At 41.0% G+C, this 26,317-nt stretch overlaps 1 protein-coding gene across 6 annotated transcripts in view; it reads right to left on the minus strand.

Moving 5' to 3' along the window:
• Positions 1-3,070: 3,070 nt before the first annotated feature.
• The window catches only part of HIBADH (3-hydroxyisobutyrate dehydrogenase), an 84,532-nt gene continuing 61,285 nt past the window's right edge, over positions 3,071-26,317 (minus strand). For all 6 annotated transcript variants that reach the window (XM_081146902.1, XM_081146905.1, XM_081146903.1 and 3 more), the window contains 4 exons: positions 13,985-14,118; positions 13,273-13,349; positions 6,250-6,406; positions 3,071-4,792 (listed from right to left, as the gene is read on the minus strand). In XM_081146902.1, coding sequence (XP_081003028.1) covers positions 4,634-4,792; positions 6,250-6,406; positions 13,273-13,349; positions 13,985-14,118 — 527 coding nt within the window. In that variant the 3' untranslated portion in view covers positions 3,071-4,633. The remainder of the gene's footprint in view (positions 4,793-6,249; positions 6,407-13,272; positions 13,350-13,984; positions 14,119-26,317) is intronic.

The following is a 26,317-nucleotide window of genomic DNA, read 5'->3' on the forward strand; positions in this document are numbered from 1 at the left end:
CATACTACATTAGCACAAATAAGCTATCAGGTCTCCGTGGTCATCTTGGCTCATTAAAGACACAAAACTAAACCAAGCAAGGAGAATGAATCATGTTTGGCACTTACAGAGAGCAGGCCTGGGGTCAGGGTTAAGGTCATTAAGAGGTGGGGAGACACAGGGATTAAAGCTACAGTTGCTCTTAGGGTCTCTGAGATTGGAACGCTAAAGGTAAAATTTCTGGAAAAGACCTCAAGTAGTCTAAAATTACTGTAGAATATTTAAAATTCCATCCATACATGGAAAGAAAATTAAGTTCAACAGGCACAAATGTAAAATAGTGAACTTGATATCATCTGAACGCTGCTGGGACGGGCTGAAAAAGCTCCATCTGGAGGCAAATTAACTCTTTCAGGGCACAAGGCTATCTCTTAATGGTGTCAGGAGAGTAATTCACTTCCAAACGGCCCACTCATTTTTATAAGGAGAACTGGTAACAATTATGCCCAATTTCATACGACTTAAAGGGAAACTACTGAAGGATTTTTTATTTCTCTGAATTGACAGCATCAACCAGAAGTTTTCTGCCCTAAGATCCTGTTCGGTACTGAAACAATATTTGTTCTAACCTACAAGAATCCCAACTCGAAAGCATTTTAGGCATTTATCATTTTTAATGACTGCGGCAAATGCCAAAATTTGTCCTTTTGAAGATAAAATGCTACATTCAAAAAGTCATGGGATTTGCATATACAGCCAAGGCTGAGAAACACACCCCAAACCTGCCCTTTGATTTTATGAGTCTGGCTGTGAGGATGGTTTCCACAGTCGCTCACTCTGCCAATGTCATTATTTTACTGCGAGGCCTGCCAAAATGCAGCGCGTAGCTAAGCTAGTGTGTCAGGTTTATTCAAGTGGCTCATTCTAGATGAGCTCTCTTGCCATCTCTTTACCCGGCATGACGGACTATCATTAATAAAAACGTATTGATCTCTGAATCTATTCCCGGCTATAAAAGAAAAAAAAAACACCCTAATAAATGAGATGGCTATCTGAGCAATAAATAATACCTAACCAGAGAGAGTCCAGAAACTGTCAAAAGCGCATGCTTCCCATTTTCTTAAACCCTTAACTAAGAGGAAGCAAATTTTAGAGCTAAAATAAACCTTGGAGATCAGCGCAATGCCCTCATTTTAAAGAGACGGAAAGTGAGTCACGATGCCGCCCGCACAGGTTAGTGCTGACCGAGGGCTGGAACGCCAGGGAGGGTTCTGGTAACCAAGGCCCTCGAAAGCCCTCCCTGCAGGCTGGTGGCAAAGCGCCTCTGCTTTCCTGTATTTCCCTATTAATGTTCCGAAAGAGTCCCATTCCAGTCGAATAAAGAGGCCTGCATCCCTTTTAGCTATTCTTGAATTATTAAATGAAAACAAGTACATAGTAAAAGGTCATCTTCAATCTCTCTGCCACCACCGAGAGGCGATCCCTTGTGCGCATCGCCGCGATGGACACGCTAGTTTATGGGTCTGACACCTTGCACGGAATGTTACAAATCTCTATGATGTCCTTAAGCTCCCTCTCCAATTGAACTGAAAGACGGCTAAAAACCCCACTCGGGCAGATGACTCCCCACGGGCCGGCCATTTGAGAGCGCTCAGGGGTACGGCTACCGCAGCTGAGGCCGGGAGTAACGCGTGGTTTTCCTGAGCAGCAGGCCTCTGACAGTAGCCCTGGTAGAATTTATGCTCGTGGCTAGGGCTGCTCAGATCTGCCCTTCTCCCCACTCCCCGCGGGAAGTGGGGGGTCACACACATTTCTGATTGCTTAGCATAAAAGTCAAGATCAACCCTGTGCAATGAGAAAGGTGGCCGAGGAGGAGGCCCCGTGCAGTGTGGGGTTCACCTGAATTTGGACTCAGCTGTGGCTGCGATAAGCTCCGGTATGATGATGTCAGATCAAGAGAACAGCAGGAGACTCTCTCAGACGCCGAACTCCCCCCAGAACCCCCTGAATAAATCACACCTGTGTTACGTACGAGAGTCACCTTACGGCTCAAGATCTGCGTAGCATGTTATGAAAGATGCATTTGGAACTGCCGTGCCGGGTGAAGGGAAATGTGTGCGTGTTTATCTGCATGCAAGGTGATGTTTAAAGTACATAAAAAATGAGACAAAAGCTTGCTACCAAAAATGCCTATTTTTCCCCATGAGTTTCTTCAGTCAAACAACATAAGCTCACCCTTTGACTAAGAAAACTTTGGAAAAGACCCGCATTCTGCCAGACTTCTTGGGCAGCTGTGCATCATTTACAACTCAGAGTAAAAGACACTTGATCTGCCGAGGAAGAGTCTCTAAGAAACAAGTTTATGCCATTAGTACTTCACCTAACACAAACCCAGTGTCCTGGTTTCCAATCCCTCAGTCATTCACACACTGATCGAGCCCTTACTCAGCGCCAGGTGCTGTCAGAGCTCAGTCTGGCGTGGAAGGGAGATGGACAAACTAGCAGATATAATGCAACAGGATAAGTCCTATGATACAGAAACAACAAAGAGCTATGGAGGCAGAGGGGAAGCGACTCAGCCCGAGGCAGCTGCGGAAGGCGCTGCAGAAGATACAGTGCCTGAGCTGGTCAGCCAGGAGAAAAGAAGGGCATCGCAGGTGAAGGAAGCGTCGTGTGCAAAGGGACTGAGGTGTGCAAAGCAGGCAAGCTTGGGAAATGACAGGTGCTGGTGAAGTAAAATAGGAGCCAGAGCGCAGAGGGCCTGAACAGCATGCTGAGGAGTCAGACTGCCTCCAAGGCCAAGATTTTATGCAGGGGAGTCACTGGGTTGGATTTCAGTCTTAGAAAGACCTCTCGAACTAGTGAGTGAGGGATGAATTGGGAAGGAACCAAATCTGTGGCTAAGAAGCAGCTGCGAAACTATAGGGAAAGGATTGATGGGCGCCCACAGCTGCGGGGTCGGGGGAGAGAGAACGGAGAGTGTAAATGGGCACAAGAGACTTTGCAGGGTGAAGGGGGGTGATGGAAATGCTCTGAAAATGGATTTTGGTGATGACTGTGCAACTGTAAATTTGCTAAAAGTCACTGAATTGTACATTCAATGAGAGCAAATTTTATTGTATGTAAATTACACCCCAGTGAAGCACTCAGAAAGAGAGAAGCAACTGCAGAGACTGACGTATCCTAGACAGGAGCGGCTGAGGGCCTGAGGAAGGTGCTGGAGATTTAGAATTCACTATGGAGAATGGCTGGAGAGGAAGGGGTCAGGGCCAGGGACCAGGAGGGGCAGGTCTGCAGGGCCGGATGGGGAGCTCAGGTTTTCCTACGCCAAGTTGGAGGTACCTGTGGAAGATACACCTGAGCAGGGTTTCTCAAACTGCATCATGGACACTGGGGACAGGTAATTCTCTTGGGAGCTGTCCTTGCACTGTCACACCCCCTTGCACACATGTGAGACAGCAGAATTTATGGACTACAGGGGCAGGATTTTGTAGTTTTGTTCATCACTGTAGCCAGGACTTCCTACAGCGCCTGGAATTTTTCATTACCAGGAAAACGATGGAAGTTGTACTTCTGCCAAGTTTGGTGTCCAGGTTTATCACCTGGGATACTTCTGGGGGTTGCAGTGGGGAAAGTCGCAACTGTGCTCCACATTGGAAAGTATTACATTAATGCAGCTGAGTTTCTATAGCAACTGCAACCCAGAAAACATTCAAACCAATGTGGCGAAGGGCTGAGGGCAGCAGTGCTGGCTTGCCACTGGCCAATTCCCTCTCCTCCTTCACATCCTTGCCCAGCTTGTCTACATCACCGTCCACCAGGCCGTCTGACTGTTCACGAAAGGGCTGGGGAGACACAAAAACTCCCAGAAAGTATTATCAGCATAGAAATTTATTTGATTTCAAAATAATATGGTTCTATTTATAATACTATAATAATTATCTAAAGCAAATATCATCATTGGCTCTGAAACAGGTCTAAAGATGTCATTCTTTTGAAGTCAAAAATATGTAGTAAGAATGTACAAGGAAGGGAAAATATAAAAAACAAGTTTGCTGAGTACTGGGAATTGTTACAAGAGGGACACACCAAGATACTGTAACAGAGTCCAAATTATAAAACCTATGGCAAAGAGTTCTCTTGCTTTATCAATTCCCTGAAAATAACTCAGTAAGTAATGCAAGAATACCACCACTGGGTTTACAGGGCAAACTTCCTGAGGGACACAGGTAGTAATTCACTGTATTTCCCCTTCCTCTAATTCCTTTTCTCACACCGATTTCTTTTTTCCTTTAGTATCTGTTTTATCCTGCTGAAAAATATTTGGTTTTACTTGTAAAGTGGCCTAAATAATATCCTGATTGAAGTCATCAACGATTTAGCTGAAGATGCTCAAGGATCAAACTTTTGAAAAAGATCAATCTGCTAGTTAACAGGGACCATCGGGGGCTTGCAGGAAAAAATTCAGGTAATGTATGTCTGCTAAAGAGATAAAAATAAGCAGTAAAAAATGGGTGAAAAACCCATTTAACTGTGACCTAGACAATCAAAAGCAGACGGGTGACCTTTGATTAGATTTACTTATGGAGTGAGCTGTAAGGAGGCTCCAAGACAGAGTTTGGTTTCCAACAGTGTCCATGGCTGAAAAACCAACTCAGAAGGTCTCCTCCTCTCGCAGGAACTGGAACACGGATGAGAAGTCCTTCTTCGAGTAGCCCTTTGCACACATCAGCCTGTAGATCTGATGGGCTTGGCTGCCCAAGAGGATTGGGCTCTTCGTGCTGGTAGCAGAGTCTTGTGCTAATCCCAGATCCTAAAGCAAACAAGGGCAGGAGGAACACATTGAAGGTGGTAGGGAGACTCGCTTTGGAACTGTGATTCCCAATGGTGTGGTTTCAAAGAAGAAAAAATGAAGTCTGAGAAAAAGATACTGAAAAGCACTATGGTAAATTTTATACATATATATATATATATGCGCACTGCTGCACCACTGCTCCAGACAGAAACTGATAGTTCTGAGTGTCCTCTCCACTCCTCCACCCTCCACCAGACCTATTTGTTTTATTTTGACTTTGCATAGGGCTACTCAACAGGTGACATCACACAGGCACATGCTGTTTCAGATCTGTAGAAGCCCGTATGCCTAAGCCAAACCCCATGATGGAATTATTGAATATCCATTCAATCTCTTACTCAACAAATATTTAGCGGCTGCTGTGTGCTGGGCACTGTTCTAAGTGCTGGTGATAGCATGTCACTGTTCTCATGCTTACTGTCCAGGGGGAAGATAGACAAGAAAACAAATACTAAAATTCCAGATAATGACAAGTGTTGTGAAGAGAAAGCAGGGCAGGGGGGGGGTGGTTAGAAAGTGATGGTAGCAAGGGGGTGATGTGGGGGGAGGAATTCTGATGGATGAAATGTCTAGGTAAGACCCCCCCGAGGCGGAGACACTTGACCTAAGATCTGAATGCTAGGGAGGCTGCGAGTTCTCTGGAGAGCTGGGGGATGGATGAACTCAAGGCATTGTCAACAAGCAAAATGGACAGAACGTCACGGGGAATGAAGGAGAGAAAGCTGAGTATGGTATCCAGGGGTATGCACTGTTACTTTTGTAATCACGGGGGGAAAAGTCAATTGGGGGAGGGGTGTATAAGCTCTATGCAGAACTCTGAAAGTCTGTTCATCTGTTAAGTATTTCCTAAAGTTGAGATCACAAATGAGAGGACATCAACAGTTTGCTTTTCAAATGACTTTATGCATAAATACATATATATTCTTAAGCCAGGATGATGTATTCAGACATCTAGTATCATGAGAAAGAACTCTTCTTTCGTGGTGTGTATATCCAATGCCAATGTATTATCAACCATCAGAAAATTCTTAACTGCTTCCTTTCTAAGGACTTTGTAAATTAATGTAAATTTATGATGAAGACCAAAATTTTACCAGCTCATATTATAAACAAACCCAAGCACAAAGGAAAAATCCCAGCCCCTTCTTCTCATCTGAAAGTCTAGGAATAAAAATAAATAAGGCTTTTTATCTAAGTTTTAACTCATTTCCAGTAAGTGAATCATTGTTTTAGTAATTTTGCCCTCTAGGATTTTGCCTTCTATGTCTATATGCTTTGTTAAAAGTGGAGGTAGTGGGGAGGGAGGGAGGAAAGAAGAGAAGGAGAGAGGGAAAGAGAGAGGAAAGGACGGAAGGAGAATTAGACTGTTATACATTCTCCCCCCTTCTCTTGGGAAGCCTTTGCATTTACCATACCTTAGCCATGAGTGTTGTTCCGAATCCACCCTGATAGTTATTAGCCGAGGGAACTCCATCCATCACCCCAGGTACAGGATTGTAAGTGTCACTTGACCAACACCGTCCTGAACTCATGTTTAGGATTTTAGCCAATAGTTTTGGGTCAAGCCCTAACCTGTCAAAGGTCAAAGAAAAGAAGTGTTAAATGTCAAAATGTACAAGTCATGCGTGACTTATTTACCTGTGAGGATGCTATGTCTTCTCTCTCCATTTATTTTATGTCTTCAAAAATCAAAGCAGATTGATGAGAGCGAAGAATCCAATCTTAAATTATAAGGTATTAAAAGCTAGTGATTAAACCATTCTGAACCAGACATTCTGCAATGAGAGAAAACCTTCTGCACTATCCTACTTTTAAGAAATAACATAATTGTATAAAAGTGTCGTTGGTTTATCACACGTGGATTTTCTATGCAAAAAGAAATGCCTTTCTCTTCTGGACATTATGCATTTACATGTCACATAAGAACCTTAAACCAATATGATCATGTAAAGTCTACATTCTTTATTCACAAATGATATATTTCAGAAGAAATACTGACAGATAAACTATGCATCATGGGAGTCTGTGTGGATGCATTTTCATGTCTGTTCAGTCTTTTAGCTTTTCTGAGAATAAATGCAAGAGGTGAGCCATGAGCAGTAAATGAGCTTAAGCGAAGTTATCATTATAAAAGAAGACATTTCTTGCCGCAAACTTTTCCTTATTTATTAAATCTTCATCAGACAATCTTGCTTATGAAGCAAGTCTGCACAGAGTGGTGACATATGCTATCTATTGGGAGACATGCATTATAGTTCTGGGTCAGCTGCTGATAAGGTTACTGATCCTGATAAAACAAAGCTTGCCCAAGCGGAAACATCATTTGTTCTATCACTGAACCGATGGCATAAACGACTGTTCAATATGGACCCAGAAAAAAATAGAATCAAAAGCTGTATTACTTTGATCCTAAGTCTCCGAATGCAGCTTGGGAAGCCCAGTTTTGCTAAGTATCATTAAATCAAGTTTCAAATAAAACATGCTGCTTTTCCTTAAAACTAGTCTCTTCTAGAATAAAAAAAGATTGAAAAGAGACACATATGAATGTTAAACAAACTGCATTTTGGCATGTTTAAGTTCTTGTTTACTTAGTGTGTTCAAAATATATGTCTGCTTATTTCCAAATCTGAGTATCATGACCAGTAAATATTTTGCCAATGTTAGTACAGGGGGCTCGGGCTGATAGCCAGGATGTGCATGTAATACTACATGGCATGCCATGTACATGAATTCACATGGTGGGTCATGTTATAAGGAGAGGTTTTTCCTAATGATTGTAAGAGATATAAAAGACCCAATCTAAATGGGCTCTCACACATTCTACCAAACTTTACATTGCTGGGAAGAAACCCAACAGTTTCATTCATTCCTTTATAAGGATCCAAGTTTGTTACATGAATAGTTTGCTACTGATGCTTTCTTTCCCCTTTTAAATAAAATTAGGCTACGGGTATGCTGCTGTAGCAGATGACTTAGGAAAAGAAAAAGCCAACGTGCTTAGGGAAGAATGTGAAAAGTAAAATCACAAATTAACAATGAGTTACTTTGCTGCAACTGCCAATATGTTCTCTAAGTTGAAATGTTCAAGAATGTATATGTCTAACATGTTCCGTGAGCAGAAATATTTTTAAAGACACCAAAACATCACCTTTCCTTTCCATTTGGAATATAATTTAGGGGCTTCCTAATTTAGATTCTTTTAAAGTGGTTTATCACATTGAAAGCAGCAGAGCTGTTCCCCTTTATAATCCACCAGGTGATACTTAATAGTACCTCACAACAGTCTTCATTGCTAAAGAAATTCACACCCTGTCTGTAATACTCATCAAAATGGTCACCAATGCTTATTACCCTAAATTTCATTTCTCTTGAGTGTTCCAGGAAAAATACCACCACTAATTTATGGAATCCTTTTCGGTGAACACATTACTATTTAGAAGCATCCTGAGGGGCACATGAAGAAATGTGGCGGCAGTTGCTACATGCCCACTTTTCAATCTGCTGCCCCCACCATGCTGATTCCCTTTTGGAGAAGGCGACTCCCTCTCCGCTTTCCTCCAGCCCTCCCCACCCCCATCATTAAAAAGAGCAAGTTAGAAGTGTTTTGCGTTTCATCTTCCTGGAGATTTTTTCACTGGCACATATATAACTGACAGTTAAAATTAGATATGATATTAAAATCAGTTACCGGAGTCCTCTGTCTTCCACTGTGCCCAAGGCTTGTAACGGCCTGAAACCAGCTAGAATACACAGTAATTGTCATTCAGAGAGTCTACCCTAGAACGTCATGCTTCACTGGAGAAGACTGAGTTTCCATCTGAAATCAACAAATTAATCCAAGACAGGTATCTGAAAGGGCAAGTTTAATAGGAAGCAGCTACTGGGCTCTCAACCATGATAAAATGTTATTGCTGTTTCCCTGTAAATTGGCTGGGAACATATGATACTTTCTGCATAAGAGCCCCATTGCTGTTCAGGAGATATACAGCTCAAGCCATCAAAAGGATGACAGTCTGTCAGTCCCCATAATAACTTGCCACTGGATGTGGTTCGAGAGTGCACACGTGCATGCATGTGGCTTTACGATTGCTGGAATGTTCTCTGATATAAACAGAATGAATTCATTGCTCCGACTGCATATATAATGCAACTCAAATAAACGTCACTGTGTCAAATCTACTCACCTTTGAAATACAAGAATTTTAAATGAACTATTAGGAGAAGTGAAAATGCAGAAATTGTAAAAAAAAAAAAAAGAAAGAATCCAAACATTTACCTTCACTGTACCCAAGGCTTTTAAGGGTCAAATAAGTTTGTTCACTTTATATTCTCTATATCTACCTATACTGTTTGGTTTTATGTAAGAACAAAGCAAATGATTTCACTAAAACAGCTCTAGAATGAAACATCCAAGACCATGTCAGTCTTAGTCAATCATTCCTTCAGTGAGTCACCTACCGCTTGCACAGATCTGCCATGCGCAGGTGCTGTGCCCAGAGCAAGGAGGCCAGAGTAAAGGAGCTAAGGGCTGCGACTGCCCTCCAGGAGTGGGCCGGTTCACACACACCCAGACACCTTTAACCTGAGGCAGAAGTGCCCCCCCCTTTTCTCTCTTCATCCACTTCACAAATCTTCACTGAGTACCTACTATGTGCTAAGTATGTTCTTAAGATATGGCAAGGAGCAGATAAAACCATCCCCCTTCAGGGAGCTTGCATTCTAGTTGGGAAAATGCAATAAACAAACAAACATATAACACCAGCTAGTGAGAAGGGTCATGAAGAAAAAGCATTCAAGCACGTTCAATCCAAACACTAACCACCACATCAATCACCACCATATACTGAGTGAGCACCTACTATGCGCCAGGACCTGTTTTAAAAGGTTTACATGGATGAACTCATTTAATCTTCATAACAATCCTATGGATAGGTACTATTATTTTTGTCATTTTATAGATGAGAAAAGCTTATGTCTATGGCAGAGCAGAAATGCAGACAGAGACAGACACCCAAACTCTCACCGTCCTGAGTCTCACTGGGTCATGTGGGGAGTGAACTTGAGAGCCAATCAGTCAATCTGATGGCACTTTACCAGCTTATCAAGAAACTGGGTCAAACTCTTATTATAAACGTTTTTCCATTTGTTAAATCTACTAGGGGTATACGCTTAAGGCTTAGGTCATCACCAAAAAAATCCCAAAAAACCCAGGCAACATTTTCTAAAGGTAGGAGCCCAGAAACGAAAATTATGCTTGTGGGAAAGTTTTCATCTTGAACAGCCTTCCAGAAGTTCAACTGTTAAGCTTTTGGTGGAAGAAGACAGTATGGTTGTTGCTGGAGGGGCCTGGGCCCTGGTTGGTAATGGAAATAATTTCTTCTACCACCACTATTGAAAACAATAAAAAACAAAAAAACAACTCCCGGTGGAGCAAAAATAAAAACAAAACAACACAACTCACATTATCAACACTGTACCTACACGAAGCACAGGAACAAAAGCCCTCTAATGCAAGCAGGGCACTGTGAGTGCTGTAAAACTGAGTCCCAACTAGAACCCAATCAGAAGGTAGAAAGGTCTAATAAAAAGAATCCCAAAATATGTTGTATACCAATATTTTTTATGGTTTACTTTTTTATAGCATTTTAAACTTTCACTAACATCCATAAACATTCACTATAAAAAACCATAGAGTCAATAAGAGTTTTTAACTGTAAGATTTTCTTTTATTTTTTTTAAAGGAAACATCAGAGTTCAGGAAAAACACTGACTTATGAGAATGAAATTAATCAGAAATGATCACTTCATAGGAATAGGTGGCTCAATTTGTAAATGTTGACATTAATGCTCTAAAAAAATTTCACTTTGGAGTGAACGGAATATAAATGTGGCTGAACCACTTTGATGCTGCACTACTTTGTGGGAATTTACTACTTGGGAATTTATGCTTGCTGATGCCAATTTTCTCTTTCACCTTGCAAAGCTCAATAAATCGTGGCCACTCTCTATACTCTATTAGAGAGCAATCCTGTCATTTTAAACCATGTCTGTAAACCATGGAGAAAAGACAATAGCAGAAGCAATCATTTTTAGGACTTTCAAACCACTGAGAATCCTTGTAAGACAAACTGATAAAATCCTAATGTTATGAAAATAAGCAATTCATTAATACATTCTGAAGCACCAGAAACAGATAGATCACTGTAACAGTTCAGTAAAACCAGTGAGTTCCTGCTTTGTGTTCAAACATGTTTGTTTGTATGTATGTATGTGTGATATATACATACACACACACACACACATATACATATATAAATATTATGTACACAAACATATCAGGAGCAGTAATGTATATAGAGTTTTGGAAAAAATTAAACATTAAAAGTTCCATATTTCCAAATATTGTTTTTATCATAGTGGATCAAAGCCAATGAGAAGAGAAAATCTATTTATTGCTTCTGCTTTTAACATTTCTATTTTGAATTCTATCACTTTTCATTTTTTCTTTCATAAAACACTCTGGTAGCTGATCTTCATACTATTATTATTACTAGAGAGAAAGAGGAAGGGAGAGAGAGAAACATCGATGTGAGAGTGAAACAGCCACTGGTTGCCTCCAGTACGTGCCCCGAGTGGGGATCAAACCCAGAACCTGGGTATGTGCCCTGACTGGGAATCACACCCACCACCTTTTGGTGCAGGGGATGACGCTCCAACCAACTGAGCCATACCAGCCAGGCCATACTATTGTTTATTAGCTGGTATTTGGAGTTGAACCTCCACAAGCACTTACCATACAAAAGCTTCACTTGAGAATCGCAAATGATCATCTAGTAAGAGTTTTGCTGGGAGAATTATTTGAGGAATGCCATAGGCTACATCACTATGCCTAAGGAACATCCTGACCCAGTGATGCTCAAGGAAAGAAGCAGAATGTAAATAACAGGCACAGATAAAGAGGGAAATTCAGTACAGTATATCCCAGGCTCATCCAGGCTTTTACTTTTTTACTATTTTCATTTATATCCGGAAAAATGAAGATAAAATTCTAGAGATGCACACGCATACTAATGCTCTAATCCTACTGTCAACACCAATTAATTCTGTATACACCTTTGGTTCCAGAAATTTATATTTTCTTCCTCAGTGAAATTAGTCTAGAGGATGGACATGTAAACAAGTTACTAATAACCAGTTTTTCAATTATGATACGTGACTCATAGCCTAAAACTGGCTACAGTACAGAGATAACAATGAATAGCTTCCTATATACAATACCAGTTTTAGTAAAGCTTTGTATGGATATGCTAAGTTTCCCATCTTACAGACATTCAATTTTAAAATGTAAATGGTTCAGGATATTGATAAACCAATTAGCACTGATGCAAAGCAAATTCCTCTTTTATCTCAATTACAACATGACAACTTAATAGGTCAAGATAGTTTAACATCTGAGACAAGGGCAATTCAATAAAACAACAGCATCTTGATATGGTAATTAAGAGGAAATGCGAATCCATTACCGTGTTTTAAAGAATATATCAAGTACTTTGGCTCTTTTTATCGCTTTTATCAAAAGCTGTGATGTGAAACACCACTCTCATTTGTGATATATTTGGTAGGTAGTTTTGGGAAGTGTGAAAGAAACACCTGAATAAAGCATCCTGCTCTTTAAGCATTTTCCAAAGTAAGAAATATATTTATTAAAGTCATGAAATCAAAACATTAAAAAATTAATTAGGTAATTAATCATATGTGGCATTCCTAACCCAAAAAGTTACAGGCTAAAATTAAGACATTAACCTTAAGCATTCTAAGTGATGACCGTCATTGCAGGAAACACAGGATTCCTGAATCACTTTAAGCAAAGTATGAACGCCATTTTATTTCAATGGAAAGATATATCCTTGACGGAAAGTGACGAAACCACAGGCAAGTTCAATTGAGAGGTATGCCATCCAGTTTATCCAGCAACTAAGCAACCAAGAGCCCTTTTAGTGTAGATTTGGGGACTATATTTAAAATACATACATGAAACCAGTCACGTGGTAACATAACACTTGAATTCACTACACAGTAAAACCACGTTTTATACAAATTTGTCTTACACTGCCAAAGCATGTTTAAATTTCATAGTAAAAGTGTTTCTTGCATTTCAACATAATAGAAGAAATGGGGCTTCCACATAAAGAGGATAACATGACTTGGACTAGACAGCGCAATACAGTTTCTGGCTATGAAAGAATATTCATGCTCTCCAGGGTCCTACTGGTCGTCAAATAAGCACAGTCTATTCAAGTTCAATAATGAAGTACTTTCCAAATGTTCCTGGATCAACTCGTTTATCTTTCATGAACATTTTTTTTCAACATCAGAAAAAATCAAATAGGAAAGCTCATAAAAATTGTTAGTACGTGAAAATGTGCTATTCAACAAACCTGATTCCAAGATTCATAGCTTCGGCAGTTCCAATCATACTAATAGCTAACAGCATGTTGTTGCAGATCTTTGCAGCCTGAAAAGAAATTGAGTGAGTGTTAAATACCTTTGTTTTCAAGTTATAACTACTGGAAGATTTTCTTCACCCAGTTCCACATGCTTCTTTCTAAAAGTGAGAGCATTCACCAGCTGCCTCTCTCCAGTGGGGCTGCATGCTTCCATCTGAGCCTAACGCACTATCCCAGAGCAGGGCTGGGGTGGTGGCACCTCTTCCACTAGGTAAGAACCTAGTGGGAGAAGTAGGAAGAAAAAGTTTTAAGTGCACAAATGACACCTACCTGGCTGTACTGCAAATAGAGCTTAGCAAGTAATTAGAAAACTAGGAGGCGGGTAACGACTCCTCAGGCAACATGAGCACTGTGAACACAAACAGTTTTAAGGATGATTTCAGGGGTCACTCGGGTGATACATCAAAATGCGGATGATGGAACTTGATGTCCTTTTTAATAAGTTAATTGACTGATGTCTGCTTAATTCCAACAGGAATGAAGGAAAATTCACTGATTCCAAATTAATTTAAGAAAATTTGAGCAAACAAAGAATGCACACAACTGAGCAGAGTAAGGAGGAATGGGAACATGGTCAGGAATGGGAGTTGAGCATTAGCCAATTTTCCATCACAAGTCAGGGTTATTAATATGAAAACGTTACCTGCCCGGTCCCAACAGCGCCACAGTACACCACATTGGAGCCCATGCAGCCCAGCAACTCTTGGGCAGCAGCAAATTCTTCTTCAACGCCTCCCACCATAAATGTAAGGTTCCCAGACCGAGCAGCTCCCACACCTGAAAGGTTTGGGGTAAAGGGATAGTAAAATTAGAGACAATCCCCAAACCAAATGAAAAAATCTTGCTTCCAAATTATATTTGTCAGGCATGTGCAAGATACTCTCAATTTCTCCTGGAATATTTTAATAATCAAGTATCATATAGGCTAACCATAAAACAAAAGAGACTGATTTAGTCAAACTCTCAGTTCACCTTAACTATTTTGGGACAATCATGGAGTGACAGAGATGAAAATGTGAAATGTGAATTTTGTCATTCCTATGCATCTCTTATGCTCTTAATAAACGTATTCAGTAACAGAAAGTATAAGAAAAAGGTCGCCTGTGCCCTGCCCAGCATGGGAGCAGCCAGGGGAGCTGCCTGCCTGAGTCTGAGTTTGGGGTCTCTGGCTCACTCGCTTGCCCTCCACATACTATCTGCAGATGAGAACTACAGAGAGACGGGCTTTCTCCCATAAATAAGTAGACACTTCAGTAAGAAAATTGTTGCTTATTTAGACTGATTACGCTGATGTGCACTTTCCAATATTAGCTGATTTTTCTTTCCCTTCTGCTTTCCACCTTTTGGGTAATTCCCTCCTAGTGATATGAGCAGGAAGAAGAAATAAACTTTAACACGGGTCTGGCCACTCCTTAGCATCTTGTTACAAGAGTCTGATGCATGTTCATTAATGGAAACGAGTAAAGAAACTTCTGCTTTAGCACAGAAAATATGGCCCTAGACTTATCCTAAAAGGGGGCCGAGAGGAGCTTCATTCATTACATTTTTATTAACTATAAAATAAAACCAAGAGTATTATTACTGTTTTTAGTATTAGAGAAATCTTAATTCATAAGTTTCAAGTTAGGTTTTGTTGTTCAAAACCAGGGAAGTATGCGGAAGAACTGTATTAGTACAATTTTGCCTTTACAGCTAATTTTATAGTACAGCTAGGAATAAAGAAACTCTAATTGTCTGCACTGTGTATCAAATCTGGCCATTAGAACAGACAGCTGCAAGTAATGGCCTACTTCTGAACTTAATTTATTCAATGAAATACACAGTTTTCATACATAAAAAGCCCAAGTGAGGAGAGCCTTATTTCATTCGAATTGTGAATATTCTGCAATGGCCAAATCAAGTGGCCTTTCTATTTTATAGGTCATGCTATTTTTAACTAATTATTAAAAGCCAAAGAAGTCAGCATTATGTTGGCCAAACAGTTTTGGAAAAGGGAGTACCCGCATGTGGTGAAAGCCTGAGAGGCTCATACATACGGTTAAATTACATTATTTATCATATTTTCGGACACACTTTGGAATTGACTGTGTACAAAACCCCAATTATAACAAATGCGTTTAATTAGCCAATCTGTGTCATTTGACCATTCTGATAATGTTGACGTTTCAGTGACTGTCATTTTCTTAGTTTCTAATTTACTTCACCAACATGGTAGATCATTAATGTTTTACAATTATTTTTCTCAATTTCTATAGCCATTTCTATTCCAACCACATAACCACCCTTACTTCTAATCCTGTTGATCTGACCTAGAGAAATTAGGCAGACAATTTAAGTCAAAGCTTACAAACAAATCCAGCACTATCCATCATAGGTCAACAGCTTTGTATCCAGATTACAGACTGCTAAATAGCTTCAGAGAGTCATTTATTAAAGGAAAAATTAATGCTGACAATGCTTCTCAGCTGGTTAATCTTTTGACAGGTGTACTTTCTCACTTGTTCAAACACATATTTCAAAAAGAAGAAATAAGTTACTTAAGCAAGAGAAGACCACGGAAGAAAGAATAATTCATCTTTCAATTCAGAGGCCTGCGGTATTTCTGCTTTCCTGCTCTCCATATGGTGGTGTCGTTATTTCTGACTATCATGGCCTACATTCCAGTGTAAGGGTCTGACTGACGTGGGTAATTCTAAAGGTTTGGCGTTCTTTGGGACCAAATCCTATCTTTCCATACATATTCTTCTAACTGTACAACATCAGCAAGCCTAGTTCCACTGCAAAGGCAGAATTAAGACCTAAATTATCCTGAAATAAATGTAACCATTTTGAGCTTAGAGAATCACATCTAGGAAGCTGGAACTCTAAAGCTGTGTAAGGCATCTTACAGGTTTCAGAAGACATTGTATACATTTTAATGTTTATCAACAATAAACAATAAATAAATGAATTTAGTACATTGCCATGCAATTTTAAATAATTCATGTCCACTTCCCAAAATAGAAAAACATGGACTACACACTCAGGCAGCTGCTAAACTATTGGGAGAGGTGTTTATTTTACCTTATATTTTAGTAATTGCATAGACAAACCCGAAATACATCCATTGCTTAATTCTATTACGACATCTACTGCACCTTACTAAAATCTCTGATTTTCTTACCTGATTCCTCCATTACACTATAAGCTCTGACAAGGTCAGCACTGGGTCTTGTTCATGTCAGCATTCCCATTAGCTACGGTGCACGATACATGCAATAGCGGGTTGTTCAGTAAATAAATTTATGAGCCTGGCTGAAGGAGTAAAGGAACCAGAATGGAATATCTGGTTTGGGGATGCGCCACTTGCTGGCTGTTATTATAAACAAATCACCTAACTTCTCTGAGTCTCAGTGTATAAAAATGGGAAAAGCATTAATAACTTCTTCATAGCGTGGCTGTGACTATAGAAACATATGCAGTAAAATATAAAATGCTACTTAAATGTAAGGCCTTACTGCTTTATAACCTGAGTTGGTGGGGTGGGAGTTTCAGATTTGGTTATCTGAGCTGCTGTCTTTCTGGGATAATTTTAGCCTCTCAGGCTAAGCTGGCTTGAGCTGAACCTATTAACAAGGGAAGCAGGCTGGCCCCGGCTGGGAAACACTAAAGTGGCCCACAGCCAGGGATGTTCGGATGACAGGGAAGACCTCCTGTGACACCTTTCAACGTGCCACAGTACATGGGAAAGTGACAAGAAGGCCGCGCTTGTTGGTTTTACTCACTCAATAAAATCAGCCTACTAAGAATCAAGCCCTGTGGGTTATGCATGGATATCGTATGTCCCTGCTCTTAGAAGTCACACACCTGTGACCCAACCACTCCCCTCCTTACCCATCACTGCCACCCTGCACTGCACCGTCACCGTCTTGCCTGGACGCTGCAACTGCCTCCTCCCTGACTCCCTTTAGCTCCTCCTCTAGTCTACCCTCCACAGAGCAGCCAGAGGGGCCCTTTAAAACATTAGCTAGTTCATGCTTCTTCCCTACTCTGAAGCCTCCAAGAGCACCCGTCCTCTGAGTATAGAGCCCAAAGCCCTACAACGCCCTCCCTCTCCTAGCTCGTTTCGTACCATTCTCTTCAACGCTCACTGCTTCACAGCCACCACGGCCTCCTTGCTGTTCCTGAAACAGGTCAAGGACATTCCCATCTCAAAGCCATGCACTTGCTATCCCTTTTGCCTGGAATATTCTTTCCCTAGATATTCGTGACTTGTTTCCTTCACTTTGTTCAGGTTTCTTCTCAAAATTCCCCTCTTCAGAGAGGCCTTGCCTGACCAATCTAATAATCCAAAATGGTACCCCCCCCCACCCCTTTTCCGGCTTTAATTTTGTTCACAGCATTTATTACCTACCACCTGTTTATTTAAACACCCTACTTCTCTGTTTCTGGTCACGTATTTCCCCATAGCTCCCTGGGTAGTGACTCTGTTGGCTCACGCACCCCACATTTGCACTGTCTGGTACATATGAGACACGCACTGAACACAGTATTTGTTCAAAGAAAGGAGAGGAGGCTGCAATGACGGAGGGAAGGGGAAGGAAATGAGTGACTACAGTCCTGTGTGGTAACTGCTCTCACAGAGACACGCACAAGATGCCGAGGATGACAGGCAAAGCATTTGTCACTCTAGCAAGTCATTATGTGCTCCTTGGCCTAAGATTTTCCATCTATAAAATGAGATGACTAATCAAGATTATCACTGAGTTACTTTTAAGCTTTAGAAATTCTGTAATTTGAGATCTGCAAGTTTACATACATTCACTTCCCCACATTTATCATAGTAATATACAAAACCAAGGCATATTTCATTTTATACAAATAATATATAAATAGTTTCAAATTAGGGGAAAGAATCAGACAAGGAATTTCCTCATGTAACTACATTAATTAAATCTAACAAGACTAAACACTGGTGGTTGCCTTTAATGCTTTATCTAACACTTTCCTGTGATGATGTCTCCGGTGTTTCTCTCCCATGACCCTAGAATCAGAGAAATGGAACTCATTTGTACAGACAAATGAAAAGGCAGATGTCCAAACCATTCAGAATGGGTGGCTGTCTGCCCATCCAGCTTTTAAAGTGACAGACAGCTATCATTTCTCTTGGTTGCCTGTTTTAATTTCAACCAACTTTATAGTGGAGATGAACTTTAAATCTAATTTAAGGCACTCCCCGCCAACCCCTCTATTAAAAAAAGTATCTAAACTTTCTTCTTTCTTTCCTCCACTCCTACTTAGAGTTGACAAAAAAAATGTGACCATTCGAAATACATTCTTTAATGTTTTTCAACCCTGGGAATGAGTTAGAAACAGTCCTTGCCTCAGGAGTTTGAAAACTAGAGTTTGTGATGTTAGTGGTGTGTGTGTGTGTGTATACAGGGATGGAAGAAAAGACAAGGTAAACATGCAATTATAAATAATAAGACAGACTCATGCTACAGGAGAAGTATAAATACAGTTGTACAAAAGTTCAATGAAGAAAATAAAACAAGTGTCTATTCAGTGCCTTTAACAATTTGCTAGATCTCTGTGCGAGGTGCAAAGGTTCAAGGAATAGGCATATGTTCTGAATCAAAAATAAGGACCTGTTTTCTGGTATTAGGAGTAAAATCTGAAATACAATTATTCCACAGAGTCCAAAACGTAAGGTCATGGTAAGTACAAAACAGAGTGTTTGCCCTCAAAGGTCTAAAATATAGTTAGGGGAAAGAGACACAGACTCAGAAGCAAATGCCAAAAGGTAGCATCATATACCAAGTGTCAGGCAGACGAGGGCAATCGCCACCAGATCCCGATGCCCTCTTTCCTTCTGGCTTTCAGCCTCCGTCACTGAAGGAGTAAGGAATCCTCGGAAAGAGAAAGGGAGAGAAAGGGAGAGAAAGGGAGGGAGAAACCGCCCTCAGAGAGCAGCGCCCTGCTGCCAGCGGCGGGCAGGCTCGTGAAAACTGTGATGAGGAGACTGGTTTTCTGAGCCCATCCGCAAACTGTGCACTGAGCAAATTAATTTTGTATGTTTTATACACAGACACTGAGTTCTGCCTGTTACCTAAATGCACATAATGCCCTGCCTCTCCTCGCAACAGAGTTGAGTTTATTAGAACAGAACAAGCAGAAAACTGAAAATCAAAATTAAGCACAATAATGAAACCATGAGATGTGACAATAATTTCAAATGTGGATCTGAGCAACTTAGGAGCCCTGGCAGACTCTATGGAAGAGGAATGACTCAAGGAAACATAACTTTTCCTTGAACTGCTTTAAAAAATTCTCATTTGGAACTTTATGCAGGAGACAGCAAATGAAGTAATGGACAATGTTCTTCATATTTTTACATCAAAAGAAGTAATCATTTTTTTCAAGAGAAACTGAGTTAAAACTCAGTTCTTGATTTATGCAACCCTTTGGCTAATGCTAGCCTTGGGCCTGCGATGCAGGTCAATATTAACATTAATCACCTCGCTCTGGTGTTTATGCTCATCGGCCTCCCGCCTGGGCAGTTTTACTGGACGTAAGAACCCAAACAGGCTTAGGCTCCGATTACACGCCCACAGGACGACAAGCGGCTCGGACCCTTACCCACCACCCTCGCCGTCTCTGCATGACCTGGGCCCCTCTCCTTCCCGCTGGGTGAACGCTCTGCTTTCTGAAGCCCCGCACTGCTCAGGTTCCGCATGAAGGACAGCTACTAACCCACTGCGTCTCTCCTTGTTTCGAGTCACGAGCAGCAATAACTTTCTCTCCTATCTCTTTAAATGGTTCCCGATTTTTTAATTTTTATTTTTCTTGTCAGTGAACTCTGACCACATCCCTGGTTTCCTCACCTACCCTCTGCTATGATGCTATGCGAACTGAAAACCCTCTCCAGTGGCTGGAACGTGCAGTGATTCTTCACACATCCAAGCCTCACGTGGGCTGTTCCCTCCCCTCCCCTCCCCTCCCCTCCCCTCCCCTCCCCTCCCCTCCCCTCCCCTCCCCTCCCCTCCCCTCCCTTCCCCTCCCCTTCCCTCTTTGCTCAGCTAACTCCTGCTTCTTTCAAGACTCAACTCATGTCAACTCTGAGAACTAGTTTGTGACCATGACTCCCTTTCTCTATCTTGATAACACTCCCAGTGACATCTCCAATAAAGCACTTATACTAATCAACAATTTTTCTGGTGTGCCTCATTTAGATCCTTCTAGGCGTGAGCTGTTTGAATCTTAGCACCCAGCATACAGTATGTCTCTGATAAATGGTCACTGTCTTTTTAGGAGGTAGGCAGAGAAGAACTCAATGATTAATAAAATGACCAAGAAAACTAATTAAGACTAAGTAAGACAATGTTTTTCTTTTTTTAAATTTATCTTTATTGTTGAAAGTATTAAAGATGTCCCCTTTCCCCCCATTGATCCCCTCCACCCAGAGCACCAGCAGCGGTGTTGGGACCCCAGCCTCCTCCTCTGGCCACAGCCAGGGCAGGCAGGGGGTGGTTAGGAGGGTCTTCAGTTTAAGATTTATGTGCTGTAGGCCATCCACTAACAAGCAGCATCTCAAAATGAAAAGAGTCAAACCAATATAATTTTTAAAAACTGTGGACAGAGCCTGGACACAAACAGCTGTGGGAGAGAGCAGTGCCAGAAATACAAGCTGTGTATGCAAGGGGAGAGGATTTGGCCCAGCGGGCGATGGAGGTGTGCAAACTGCCGAGGTGTTCTACGCATGGGATCCGCATCAGGAGGGTATCCAGCATCTCCGAGGCCTTCAGAAGTGTCTTATCCAAAATACCTGAGCTTGGAGGGGGGCCTGGAGCCCCCTGGGGGTCAAGAGGAGAGGCTGCCCTCACTGTGGGTCCAACCCTCGGCCCTTACCTGAATGAAACTTCAGAGACTGGACTGTTTTTCCTGGGGCCCTTTTCCCTCCCCTGCTCTCCTTTGCTCCCATGTTTGTGGGGGTTCTTATTAAAGTATTTGGTTCTCTCAAATTTTGTAATAAACTTGATACTCCAGAAAAGAAAAAAATTAGATGTCTTTAATACTGTAAAAATCCTGCCACCAAAGCACTCTCATTGATATATAGCAAAACGTAGTAAATCACTTAATTTACTCAAAAGAACTTAAATGTTTTAACCAGTCTGCCATCAAAAGAGATCAAGAAGAGGACCAATGGGACTTGGGCTGCAATGTGAGCCGTCTTTAAAATGCAATTGTTCTAATCATTTTCTACAGATGCAGCCTCACAAGGGGCTGCTGTCACAGGGACCATTTACGACTTGTTATGGTGTCTCTATTGTTTACCAGCGACATTCGCTGAAAAAGGCGACAGCTGGGACAGAAAGCTGCTACTCAACGAACAATATAATCCCGTGAAAGTAATCAACAAATTTAAGGGTGTTAATTAACTTTACACTTTATCATGTTCAATTAGTTGTCCTTTCTAGGAAAGATTGCCGTGCACAATCAGTTTAGAGCGTGCCATGTTTGATTTGTAAGTGATCACTGTTTCTGTTTCAGAGTCCATGTCAGATGTTCTCTTGGGTTTTGGTGACACAGATGAATGGCTCTGCACATGTTAGGGGGTGATCTGGTTTAACATAAGCCAGCATAACATAACCCCTTGTTAACACTATCTCTGGTATTATCCAAGCTGGAAACAGAAGAGCAAAAACACCCACAGTAATATTCCGGAGTCAGATAAACAAAGTTTAGTTCGTTTTTCCTGAAATAAACAAAGACACAAATACATGGAGAAATCAGCAATTTTTCATCATTATTTTTCGAAATAAGACTTGTCTTTCAGGGGCATGTTTGGGATCATTTCCTCCCAGCAAGATCGCGAAGCTCTGCCACATTACGCAGACAGCACCACTGTATCCCCAGACTTTACATAATGCACATAGCCTTTTCCATGGCAGGTGAGCAAATGCCAGGGGTGTGTTAAGTACTGGCTGGTGTTAAATTCTAGAATGTGACTTTCAAATCCAGCTGTATTTTATCAGTGTGGAAAACCTGCAGGGAAGTGTATTAATCTATGAATGCAATGTGCCTTTTCTCTTACCTTTCATGCACCTGTTCCTACTTGCTAATAAGACAAGGAAAAGCTCATGATGGAGTGACAATGTATTCACTATTGCATTTTAATGAAAGTCACTACAGTGCCTCTGAATTGAAAGAGCTCTGCATCAAAATATTTCACAAGCCATTGATGAGGTGAACGAAACTCGAAACTAGGGTTTGGCAGGAGATGCCTATCTTTTAAGAAAACAAAAGCAAGGGCCATGCATCTATCTTTTAAAACACAAAAACAACACACACAAATAGACACACACACCCATCTACACAGGATTTTAAAACATCTTCACAAAGCTATCCCTTGCTCTTCCAGACTAGCTGTTTCCTGCCCAATACAAATTAAACACATATAAATAAACTACAGCTGGTTGACTAGTTGTAGCAGACACAAGGACAAAGCTGAACTTCTTCAAAACAGAAAAGTTGTTAACTCTGAAGGCTAATAATGTCCTAAGTTAAATATTAAAGAAGGAAATTACAGGCTATATCTGAAACAGCTGAAACCACAATACACAGCAGCAGCAAACATTAGTTTTCCGCAGCAGATCTGCAGGGAGAAGGGAGGCGGTCGATAGACCCTTAAATTGGAAGCAATAGCCGTTCCTCTGTCCCAAGTTGGCAGCTGCTACATTTGCAGACCTGGTTCATTATTTACCCATAATGACCATCAAGCTGCAGTCAAAGTCAGATCACAACAACTGTCAGCAGCTCTTTTAATTAGCCTTGTTTGAATTCAGATAAATATCACAATAGACCTGCTTATACTGAAAGAGAGCAACAGAATGTTCCGCCTGGCGCTGGGCTGACTTGAGCAGGACCAGCGCCGTGCGGAGGCCGTCAGACAGAATGCAGAGTGGCGCTTTGAAAGGGTGGGTGGGGTAAATCGGAGAATGAATGGGTTTGCTTTCATTTATTTTGAAAATCACTTGAAAAACGAATTCTCTGACGTTCACCCCTGACCAGGATGGTGTGTAACACCGGATTGCAATCAAGCACGAGGCTCCTGAAAGCTAAGTACCTGCAGCCCAAGGGAAAAGTTAACGCCTATGGAGAATGTGATTTTCAAAACTCCATCTTGTGGATAATGTATCTTTCAGCTTTAAAAATCATTTTAATAGCCAAGTATGAAACCTTGCATTCAACAGCTTGCAACCCTAATGTCCTTCTATTTTACTTTCTTTAGAAGTTGCATAACTTGCCACCTTTTTCTATGACAGGAATCAGATATTTTCTTATACATTTTCTATACATTCCTTGCCTTTAGCACTAACCATCACACAACAATCACAAAGTAAAACAAGATTAATAACCCAATTCTGAGCAACCCAATCACTGCCATATTCCACCCCAACCTGGGGTTTTTCCCCTCCAGTTTGCTTGAGAAGAAAAACAAGTGTCATGATCACCTGCCCTCTGTTTTAGAGAGAACTGACAGTTCGCGTGCATTCTGTTACAACTTTGGGGGGAGGTAAAAAGAAGAGTAGAGAGTAAGAAGGAATAAGAAAAGGCAGGATGGTAACCTGGTAGCCAGTGAGAGTAAACTGAGGATAGCAGGAAACTAAGAGTAAGAGAAGGCAATGCCAACAGGCTACACTCAGCTAACCAGGAATGATCATCTCTGGAAACCACTAGGGAATCCCTTGAGGATGTGGACTCCTGAATTTTGAGATGGGCAACGTTGAAAAAGTAGCACTTCCAAAGGTAAGCTGGACTTCGGCCACCCTGCCACTCTTCCTAGCCCTCAGCAACTGCGTACCCTCTGGCAACCACTTCTGACGCTGCCCAACGTAACACTGAGAAAGAGCAACTAACCCGATCTGCACGAGGACCGAGGACACATGACTGTGTACACAGAGTTTGAATCACACTGCTTATTTCCTTATTGAGTAGAAAAACACTCCTTTATAGGAAATAATAGAAAATTATTATATTTGTGGTCAACTTCAAGTACTAAAACCTGTGGAAGGAAATGTTTACAAAGTGCTGTGAGACCAGATATGGGATAAAGGCAACTACTGAATGCTGATGAGGTAAGTGGGCAGAGCTCCCTCTGGTTTCATGAGGATGAATCACAGCAGAAAGGAATGTTTCTTGCCCTACGTTCTGGGGCGGGGAGGGTAAAGAATAAGCCATATACATCACCCTATGACAGCCTTCTCCCTCCTCACCCCTTAAAACAACCTACCCTCCCGACCACATGCACAGCCAGCAGCTACAACTTGTTCAGTACGCTGAGTATAGAGACGACAGTCAACTTGTCATTCCCAGTCTAGACTCTGGCTCAACATATATGAATCAGTATTCTGAAGGACACCAAAGACAACCTCACACCCATTAGGATGGCTACTGTAAAACAAAGCAGAAGATATTACAAGTGTTGGCAAGAATGTAAGAAATTAGAATCCTTGTTCACTGTTGGTGGGAATGTAAAATGGTGGAGCCTCTATGGAAAACAGTATGGCAATTCCTCAAAAAATTAAAAGTAGAATTACTATATGATCTAGCAAATCCACTTCTGGGTGTATACCCAAAAGAATTGAAAGCAGGGTCCTAAAAAGATATCTGTACACAGATGTTCACACAGGCATTGCTCACAATAGCCCAAAAGTGAAAGCAATCCAATGTCCACTGATCAATGAATAACAAAATGTGACATATACATACAAAAAACTATTATTTAGCTATAAAAAGAAAATTCTAACAGATGCTAAAACATGGATGAACCTTGGGGACATCATGTGACGTGAAGTTAGTCACAGAAAGACAAATGCTCCATGATTCCACTTAGAATAGCAAAACTCACGAAGACTGAAAGCAGAATAATGGTTGCCAGGTGCTGGAGGGAGAGGGGAACAGGGAGCTGCTGTTTAATGGGTATAGTGTTTCAGTTTTATAACACGAAAAGAGCTCTGGAGCTGGACAGTGTGATGCTTGAACAAAAAATGTGAATGCACTTGACACTACTGAACTGTACACTTAAAAATGTTTCAGACAATAAATTTTATGTTGTGTATTTTACCACTATTAAAAAAACAATTTAAAAGGAAAACCAAAGAAAAATAAATTTTTATTGGCGGTATTCTGATTCTCACACACTGTAAAAGACTACAGTGTTTCAATGAGATGCTAACTTTTAATATACTGGTAATGTTTAATACCATGAATTTTACAAATCCTTAATGTGGTTATCTAAAGAAAATCGAGGAAAGCCACACTTGTCTTTTCTTAACCAATTATAAGATGCATTTATTTATCTTCTTGCTGAATTATAGCTGACACACAGTACTGTGTTAGTTTCAGGTGTACAACACAGTGATCTGATATTTTTATACATGAAATAATCGCCAGGATAAGTCTAGTTACCATCTGTGACCATACAAAGTCATTACAGTGTTATCCACTACCTTCCCTGTGCCATACATTATATCCTGTGACGTATTTAAAACTGGAAGCCTGTATTTCTGTCCCCTTTACCTGTTTCACCCATCTCCCCAGCCCCCTTCCTCTGGCAACCACCTGCTTATTCTGTTGTCTATGAGTCTCTTCTTGTTTTTTGTTCGTTTGTTTCTTAGATTCCACATGTAAGTGGAATCATGCAATATTTGTCTTTTCTGTCTGTCTTATTTCACTTAACATAATACCCTTTAGGCCCATCCATGCTGTCACCAATGGCACTATTTCACTCTTTCGGATGTCTCAGTAATAGTCTACTGTATAAAGGTACCACGTTTCCACCCATTCATCTACTGATGAGGATCTAGGTTGCTTCCATATTCTGACTATTTCTAAGTAATGTTGCAAGGAACATAGGAATGCATGTGTCTTTTCAAATTAGGGGTTTTTTTTGGATAAACACCCAGAAGTTGAATAGCTGGATCGTATGGCAGCT

This window comes from Miniopterus schreibersii (assembly GCF_964146895.1).
Source record: "Miniopterus schreibersii genome assembly, chromosome: 9".
In the NCBI taxonomy this organism is placed as follows: domain Eukaryota; kingdom Metazoa; phylum Chordata; class Mammalia; order Chiroptera; family Miniopteridae; genus Miniopterus; species Miniopterus schreibersii.